At 43.7% G+C, this 9,762-nt stretch overlaps 1 protein-coding gene and 1 long non-coding RNA gene across 2 annotated transcripts in view; one reads left to right on the forward strand and one right to left on the reverse strand.

Annotated features, from left to right (window-relative positions):
• Window positions 1-3,917, forward strand: part of LOC111259225 (uncharacterized) — a 19,407-nt gene extending 15,490 nt beyond the window's left edge. The window contains exon 8 of the long non-coding RNA XR_002679513.2: window positions 3,804-3,917. This is a non-coding gene — a long non-coding RNA (uncharacterized LOC111259225). The remainder of the gene's footprint in view (window positions 1-3,803) is intronic.
• Window positions 1-8,402, reverse strand: part of LOC111259224 (regulator of G protein signaling 6) — a 25,125-nt gene extending 16,723 nt beyond the window's left edge. Inside the window, exon 1 of the mRNA XM_022831051.2 lies at window positions 7,976-8,402. Coding sequence (XP_022686786.2) covers window positions 7,976-8,110 — 135 coding nt within the window. The 5' untranslated portion in view covers window positions 8,111-8,402. The remainder of the gene's footprint in view (window positions 1-7,975) is intronic.
• Between the last annotated feature and the right edge of the window lie 1,360 nt (window positions 8,403-9,762).

The raw sequence follows: 9,762 nt of genomic DNA on the forward strand, positions 1-9,762 counted from the left end.
ATCACAAACCATAGTTCTCGTTTGACATTAGTGGAAAAACAACATTTGTACTTTACAACAACATTTAATGGAGCTTCCTTAAGAGTAGTTGGCACACTACGATGATAATATTTTGTACCGGTCACCCTGTTTTTGTATGAAGCTCATTTGCATGCACGAGACCAAAAACTCTAAGCGATGAATGGAGGAAAGCAAGGAAATCTGCCCTAAGAAGTTTTAGCAATAATTGCAAACATGGCGCGGGGTCCGGCATTAATCAAGATATGACATAGTTGTACAGGCCATTTATGATATACACCGTTTCCGCATAGACTAAACTACGATAGTGTGTGCTTGTTATCTGAAAAAAGTTGCTTGTAGAAGAGAAATTTAGTTTGAATATAAATCCTATTCAATCGAGGTCGTTCCAACGAGGCATTGTCGAGCAAGATATGTTGATTCATCGTTCAACGCCGTTAAATAGCTATGTTGGCATTAAATGAAAATATGGCCCAGAATAAACAAGGTAATGATTATTTGACATCTTACCTTATAAAGCAAATGAAACTAATTATCTTCGTATAACGTTCTCCACAAAAATCGGTTCTTTATTTTACTAACTTCTTAACAGTCCTATTACAAAACTTGCAAGCCAACAAGATCGAGCGATGTTCCACAGCTAGTCTTTTCTTCGTATTTCGGTAACGAAAAGATTTCTGCCTGGCAAATGACAACTTCTCATGCTTTTTGTTACCTATAATTCCTATTGGTTTACTTCTGAGTAAGAGCATTCTTTTTCACTGGCTTTTATTGGCCTAATGTCCCCTCTAGGACTCGATAATATAGCTGATACTCGGATTTTCATTTTTACAACAACTGAATCTTGGAAGAATTTCAAACTGAATGCTCTCACGTGGTCGCACCTTAACTAGCATGTCCTGGTCTCGAGCTTGATCGAAACATGAAAAAAATTGCTCATCTGTGTGGTCTATATGGATATGTAAAGATGTCCTTTCTAATCACAGCAAATCTTGACATCAATATAGGGGTGTCTCTTAACGTTCCAAATTAGCCTGCAGACCACAGATGTACGCACCAGCCAACTAACTGCCTTACTAAATTTGGGGCAAAAACGTACCACATCACCATGCATTGAGCCACACGGGACCTAATGGCACTCGAGGTGTATGAGTCTATACCTTACACATAGCATTGCAAGTAAATAAACAACAATTACAAATGATTACTGCTACTTCGTACTTTACGAGTTAGCTGGATCAAATGGGTTTTATTAACTTCTGGAAACCCAATGCAAAGTGCCTGCCAAAATCAATCAGTTAATCCTCAACCCATTTGTTAAAGCTGAACGTAATTTCTAGGTGGTTATGCCAAGCATATTATTAGACATAGTAAATTAGAGACGTTTCAGTTTTAAAGAAATATTTTTTCAATGTTTACGACTTAGTACGTTCTCACAAAAAGGTAGCAGGGTCATGGGCAGATACGGTGGCTCAGTTACCTAAAAAGAAATATTATTGTTATTCCATTTGCCCCGTGGCGTTTTATTTTATGACTAAAGCAGATCCTTAAAATGAAATCTAGATAGTTTCTCCCGAATGTTTTAGGTTTTGCGGAGTCTACATCCTCACGAAACGAATGAACAGCCGGATTTCTACTTGGTGTAGCTTAAACCCTCGCATGATTCATGCATTTGTGTATGTAATTTAATGGCCATCCCTGACCAAATAGGCAAGAGGGTTGTAACCAAGCAAAGCTACAAAGTAAGGCTAGCTTAGGTTAGGCCGGCCCGACTATGTCACCGTTCGTTAGTGCGCAAATGGCGTCAAACAGAACGTAAATCGTCGCCGACGCGTACGACGTATGAAAAGGCCTTTGTCGGCCGTATACTTCGAATATACTGATAGGCCCATATCATCAATAGACAATAGATGACTTCTCTAGAGTGTGACAGCTAGTCTTCGCCACAATTCCCAGATCCTCCAACCCTTATTCCTGTCCCGCGCTTTACCCCGCACAAACCATGTCGCATGCTCTCGATTTCTGCGTGGCTGAAGCTTCGGTCCCAACGGCGGTCTATGTCATGTCTTCGAAAGCGCAACCCTCTGCCTTCAAAACAAAAAGGCAAAACCGAAGAATGCTACTGCTACTAGCACTGCTGTTAGACAGAGATGGGGGCGTCAAGCAAATAGGACGAACAGTTATCGGTATTCGTATAAGCTACTAAATAAAGGCAGTCGATCTGATGTTGCCACTTCATCACATCAGACAGCAGAGGCTCACTTGAACTCCTTATCCTTCCGGGCAGCCCCTCAATGTTCCATGGTGCTCCCTCGCTGCGAGTTAAATAGCTGGCTGGTAATAGTAGTAGTTGTACGATGTTAGGTGGGAACTATTTAAAAGCGGAATGAGTGATAGGTTAGATAACACAGTGATTGGATCGCTGGATGATTGCATCGGTGTCGCCAACACACAGTGGCAGAAGAATGGACGAAGAAGTATGTTTGTATGGATACGCATATACGTAGAATAATACATTCATAAATATACGCGCGGGCCATAAGAATGTACGGCGGTATGACGTACAAAAATTACAGATTGGAAACTAAAATTTGATACATTTAAATTGCATTATATAGTAATAGAATAAAATATTTAATTAAATTCATTAATTAATAATTTAATTTTAAAAAATTTAATCATTTTCGGTTAATTTTTTATTATTGATCGTCTACTAATGTTGATTCAAGACCCGGTTTCGATGTGCATGCATCCCAGTTATTACGGTAAGTTGCGTATTCATGTATTGTTTAACATAACTTTCGCCGATGTGAAAGTCACACCAAATAATAGACGCATAGCCGTAATGGACCGAAGATTCGTCGAGTCATGATTTAATCAAATTATTACTATCGCGAAGTGCGTTTGTGTACAAGTCTAAAATAACTGTATGGAAGTTACACGTCAATGGGACGTTCGGAAAGTAGACGGGTTTGTTCACACATAATCTCATCTGTTGTCCTTAATAAAAATAACGTGTCTCGACACGGTAACAGACATACAGTACCAGTGAATGAAGTTTTCAATTCGGTACCACAGTAAAGCTCGAAATGTCAATGTTGGGTACTATGGGTAAAAAATGGTCCAAACAAATCATCCATAAAAAGTTCGTGAATTTACAGAACGTTGAGGAAATGTCTTTATAATCGATCATTGAAAATGACCTGTTTGTAATAAACTCCTCTAATATTTCACGACATACCGCCACTTACATAGTTTAATTAAATTTGTCAAACGTTGCACATCTTCTATTCTTTAAAAGCCAGCCCAAAAAGGAAGCTCGTTTTCGAAAAGTCAATGGCCCTATATATATCAGATGGATTGACTGGCATCAACAGCTTATCTAATTTCTAATTTAATCGTAGTTGCGTAAAGCGACAATTAAGCATACTGAATGTCTTTATAAGAACAAGCAAACGAAGACAATTAAAATATATCGCAAATACAACCCGGTCTTCAATCTTCTTAGGTTCCGAATTAACCAAGTACATACGTTCTTCAGTATCAATTCCTTATATCTTTGCAGCGAACAAGAATGCATTTGACCTTAACGGATATGAAGGTTCTCCGTACTTTACTCCGCGTTACTTTAGTATTATACGAGGAAAAATTTTAACTCCTAGTTAGATGCGGTCTATGACGACTAAAGGAACTGGATTCGCATTACCTTAGACGAGTGATGTTATCTACCAGTTCAGCCTGAGTTTCATATATCCTTAAATCTAGTAACTCATTCTATTTACCAGATATTCTCGCTCGTGGCGTTTGTCCGATGAAACCCGTTTTCGACGTTTGAGTCGCATTTTATGCCCGTCAAAAGCCCGTCATAGCCCGTGCAACGCGACAATATAAACGACAACTAAATCGGGTAAGTTAGTTAACTTTTTTTTGCTATTTTACTTTTGAGGTGCTAGCCATATTGTGAGTAGCATATCAATGTGTCTACCTGTGCAGGTTGCATTATGCACACGTTGTAGAACATGATAGAGCTCAACGAACGATAGCCGAAAAAGTGCTCGGCGCAAACGTGTTTCGGCCTGTCGAGATGGCCGACGTGAATCAGAGGTAGAATCTACGCAGATTCTACGTAGATGCTATTGATGCTAATATTATTATAGCTGAAGTAGTCGTCCGACTACGGCTACTACGAGTACTATTAAGGAGATGTGTCTGCTAGCCAGCGGCTATCGCTTCGTGGTTGCCCTGAAGCTTGCGTACGTCAATGGCTTTTGATGCTTTCTGTCCATCTAACTGACCGACTGATTAACTGGATGCCTTGTAATTTGCATGGGCGTAACTAAACATAATACTGAGATACCACGATACGGCCGACTGATCGACCGACCTGACTGTCGAAGAGCAGGGATACACCTTTGAAGATCGAGAACTCCACCTCGTCAAGCAAAAAGTCCATTGTCAGATACGTATCTAATAACAGCGCTTCACGTTTCCTTTCTGCTTCTTTCCACGTCTATTTTCTACTGTCATCCTAATCTCACTCTCCCGTTCTACTTCCGCTAATTTTTTTGCTTATATATATATACTTTACCAATTATCAAACGTATTCGTACATATAAGTACACAGCGCGAGGGAACGCGAACCGTGAAGGGTAAAGGGCTTCGTAAAGGGCAGACTGATTCACATCACGTTTACACAACGTTGGAGAAAAATTACACTAGACCAATACGCTAATAACCCATAAGTTCAAGAACTTACGCACATCCGTGTGCCCACCCTTCGACATTGTTACTACTATTATAATTATTATTGTCACAGGCATTTGCGCACTCTCTATAAGAAAACGAAGAAGACGGTACTGCGCGACGGCAATCGAAGACCGGAGGCTACAGAAGGTGTATACACAAGACGTCAGCAAAGAGGGAAAAACACGTTAGGAACATAGTACCGCCCCCGTCGTGTCACGCTCGACAGCCAGAACGCGGCCATGATCGTACGGCTGGCAGCGTACATGTACGCAATTTGCTTCTAGCTAAAGCAACATAAAATGAGCTTTGCTTGCCTGTCGGCAGTGGACGTACGCTACATTATGCAATGCGTTAATCCAGACAGATGTACGATAGCTGTTGTGCTAATTCTGCATTATATAACACAATACGAACTACGGTGATCAATAGTTAAAAAAGGCACACGCTATTTCTGCTATTAATTATGTTGTTATTACTATGATACGCATCCTTTCGAGGATAGAACGCTTTGATAATATAATAATGGAATAGATGGCTTTGGTTTCCACTGCATTTTGCCCCCTTCTGCTTGTCTAGCCGCTGTATTACAAGCAGCCTCTTTATTTGCACCTATCGAGGTGGATAGAATCGAGTCCAATTCGCGAGGCCAACTCGCTCGGTTCTGTCTTTGCCGTTGCTCCAGACGCTATTTCGCTCTGTTGTCTTATCGTTGCTGTCACAGACGAGCAAATACTAAATGTCGGGGCATATGTGGCGAACGGGTGAGCAGCCTGCGTCTTGGGGGTCAATAGACTATTGTAGCCAAATATCAAACGACCTAACGAGAACGAATCAAACGTCGGCGTATTCATTGAGACTCCATGTGCGGCCACTGCTGCTGGCATCTACTGCAGCCGTGCTAATCGTAGCGTTTTTCATCGTTCAATAAATGCTATCTTAATACGGCCGGCAAAAAGAAAAGCGGAAAAGCATGCACATACGCACCGACTTCATGACGCCGACTGCGGGCGCGCCTGAATCGTTATTTATGCCACAGCCGGGACCGCAAAGGCCAAAGTAACTGTTCTGTATTACGTCAAGCAATTTGTGACTTTACCGAGCTACTCGTGCCCATCAAGTCTAGTAGCTATCGATTAGAACTGTTCTGCTGCTACTGTTGACGGCGGACTGAGCGTTAAATACGTCAGCGATTCAGCGCTACCTACAGAGCGAACCCTTAAAGACCGCAGGATCCAAGGTCGGGCGTGTCACGCGGTGATTGTGCCGGTTGAGGTTATATGCTTGGCAGTATATAAATCGCGCCGGTAGCAGCACTAGAAACAACAAAAGTCATGCCTTTTTTCATAGCATCATAGCGGCCGCCCTCGTTATAGTTTTGAAGTGAATATTAGCGGTGCAATATCGTCACAACGGTTACACATAGCTATCGTAGATAGACAAAGGCGAAACAGACATGTTTATCATTTTTCCTGTCATTGGCTTCTCCGTGCACACGTGTACTAGTGCCGCTGCTCGTTCGAACGAGATTTGACGGCGTCCATACCGATTACACGTTGAACTAGGATTCATTCTTGAAGGTTTACTTGATGCTAGGAAAACTGAAACCAGACACAAATTCTTTATATGGAGCTTGTTGGGATCATTTTGGGGATTAAAAGCAAAGTAGTAGCTGACGAAAAATGGCCTGTGCTATCGCAGGCATAAAACAGCGGCATTGATGAGTACCTACATGGACACAACGGGGGCACGAACTATAGCAATAGCGACAACCAAGATAGCAGGACCGACGTGCGGAATATTTTTGCCACTCCATTAAAGTCGTAAAAATATCAAGCCTCTGTTACTGATTCTGACACTTCATCGTATATGACGGAAATCATAAATCGACGTTTGACTGGGTTTAACTAGGCCTGAGCAGGAGCCCAGGGCAAGATGAGGTGAGGGTAGTGGCAAATGCACGAGTAGATGCACGAAACACGGAACTTCAGTTGTCCACTGACGTATGCCTATGTTCGACTTGCTAAAGGGCATCTGAAAAACAAGTCCACTGTGAGGTAAATGCTGTACACGAAATGTTTGCTGAACCGAACAGATGACGCGAGAGCCTGTAGTTAGAAGTAAATAGTATAAACATCGTTCAGTAAGAAGACAACTGTGAAGAAGAGCAGAAATGACGGTTTGATTATGGCAAGTGATCTTAAACTGAAGTTAATTTCTTTATGTTTCGTTTATGTCAACCGTAACATCATTCAGAGCAGCACAAACCAACTACCACAGTATGTACGTACAAGTGAACGATTCCATGCCACAATGGCAACGTACGTCAACGGTGGTAGTAATAATAACTATGAGATGAGAACTTCTTCCTGTTCTCATTCAGTTTCACTTGCTTCTGTTCTCCTGTTTGTTCCTCATAGCGAACCCTTTTGCTCAGTCTGTCAATGAACGCACCTACGATGGCTGCCTGCCTAGCATCGTCACCGTTCAGGCAGCAGGCAACTAAACGCTGCGAACCCGAGTTACGGTTAATAATCCTAATAAGGTACGTGCACAGCAGCATTCATCGTAGCTAACCGTTTGGGGGGGAACCAACACGGGGCACTAGTTTGTGGTAGCAAGCCGAGGGCCAGCAGCGGAGTAAAGTGTTCATGATTATTCGTCGAGCGACAGTGCACGCAGGGTCCCCTGTAGCTTATAGGAGCATCGTAGAACACCGAATGAAACCCAATTCATGTGCTGCGCCGGTATCCGAAAGGACGATGACGACCAATCACAAACCCAGGAACGGACAAATAACGGTCCTCCACCCCTATTCCACACATGCGTGCTGTGAGCAACAGCGCCACTCCGTCAAACATGATAAACAACAGCACTTGGAATGGGTATGCCAGATTGCCTAGTGGGATCAATTCGACTAGAGTAGGCACAGGCAGACCCATACTGAAGCACTGCGAATGTACATGAGACAGGAGACAACATCGTTAACTATCGTTATCAATATGTCCATCCCCCCCTCCCCTCTCTGTGCGTTCATTTCTGAAGTATTGAAGACTGCACCTTTTACGCTACCCTGTCCCTCTGCCTTCTCTACCTGGGCACACTTAGCGCACGCGACATTAACAAGTGTGTGGCGACATCCGTATATTAGAATCCGGATTTGTCAATGAACCAACGAGCCCAATACTCATTGGCGATATGTTGTTCTACTTACTTCTTGGTAGCGATGTTGCGTGCTATTGTCCTTCTTGCGATCTTCGAGGGCTAGTGATTCGGTTGCCGCGGAGGTTCGGGGCGACTGGCGTTTTGCTGTTGGGGCAAGAATAGCTTCTGGTCCTGAACCGTCCATGTTGAGCGATGGACTCCTTCGTATGAAGCCCCAACTTGAGCCAGCACTGGAGCGCCTCGCACCTCTGGCCCCACACGAGGTGACCAGCTCGTAGAGCTCGCACGGGAACTCACACACTAACCACCTCTGAAACTCAGCCCCACTTGGCGCACCACTGTTGTCTTGTCGTTCGCATTGTTTACATTCTCTGCTCAATTCAAGACCGCCATAGGGGCTCGGATCCGTTGTCCTCGCGATCGTAGCGCCACCCGCGACAGGTCAGCACATTAACCCTTGAACGTATAGTCATCAAATAACGTATACACGGGTAAATGGCGAAATTATACTTTAGAAAAATCTCTCTCATTAAATTTCACTTCTTTAATTGTCAAATCACAGCCTTCACCCGGCATTTCGCTTGTGATAAACTTATGGAACAAATACTGCTAGGCCCTTAATGCTTCATATTAGTTGCACGTGTTTGTTCGAAAGCGATATCAACTTGCATTCGTATGCATCATTTATTTAATGATCAATTGCATCACTGGACAAATGATTTGGCCCGCATCGATGCCAACCGACTTGAACCGACGTCGTTCGACTGAGGGTCGTCTGCAGGACTCTCAACGGTGGTGAGTTTACAGCACTGTCAATTCCATACGCTGATGCCTCCCTCACCCTCCTGCTTTCGTGCCTTCTTACCCCTACCGAACTTCTCTCTGACAGAATTGCACTCCCTCTTTCGTATCTAAAGCCTGTAGTAGCCGTGGCTGTGGCTGCCGTGCAAGCCCTAACAAGCTAAGCTTTATGTATGTAGCAGTACCAAAGGGCAGTGTCGTTATCTCTTTTGCCCCATAGCTAGCCAGCCAGAGAGCAAACGGGCGAATTCGTTCCGGTGCTCCCCCTTCTGTCACTGCTTGAGTAGTGGAGGAACAGTGCGCATGCAGGAGACAAACGAGGGGGGGCAGCGTTAGGACCCTGGCAGCGGTGCGCTTCCACCATGTTGACAAGCGAGCGACGACAATGTGCCAACGCCGATAATGGATTTCAAATGATCCCACCACGACAATGACCAGCGGCGGTAGCAGCAGAACTTCGGGCTTTGGAGAGCCTGAAAGAACTAAAACTGCATGACTATGAAAAAAGGGGGCGTACGCTTCAACAGATTTTTGCTGTTGCTCTGAGCTTCGACGGAGGTTATCCCCAATTCGCATTCGATCTGATGGAACGTTGCGCTGTAGATGTGTGTAGAGTTCTAATAATCTGGTTCCGTTCCCCGCCCTATCTAACCTGTACCGCGGACGAATACGTGTTTTACGCTTCGCATTCCGAGACTGCATGAATCAGAGATTGACTCTAACACTGTTACTGCTACTGCTGCAGCTGACGGGAGTGGTAATTGCACGTGGGTTGTCGTGATGGTCGACTGTTATAATGGAAATGCTACATGGGGGTAAAAAGAATGTACAAAGCCGTACTTAGATCGTTTAACCGATTTTAGAGCGACGAACAGAGCAAAGCCGAAGAGCTGAGTGCTGAATAAAGTTTTGGTTTTTTTTCTGTTTCCATGGCCTGATTTTTGGGCAATCTCTGCTGTGATCTTGCGCGCCGTCTCAGAGAACCTAATGAATAATAACTGACACAGAGCTTGTTGCCGGATGCTTTTCTGCAAT

The sequence above is a fragment of the Varroa jacobsoni genome, unplaced genomic scaffold (assembly GCF_002532875.2).
Source record: "Varroa jacobsoni isolate VJ856 unplaced genomic scaffold, vjacob_1.0 scaffold_308, whole genome shotgun sequence".
NCBI lineage: Eukaryota > Metazoa > Arthropoda > Arachnida > Mesostigmata > Varroidae > Varroa > Varroa jacobsoni.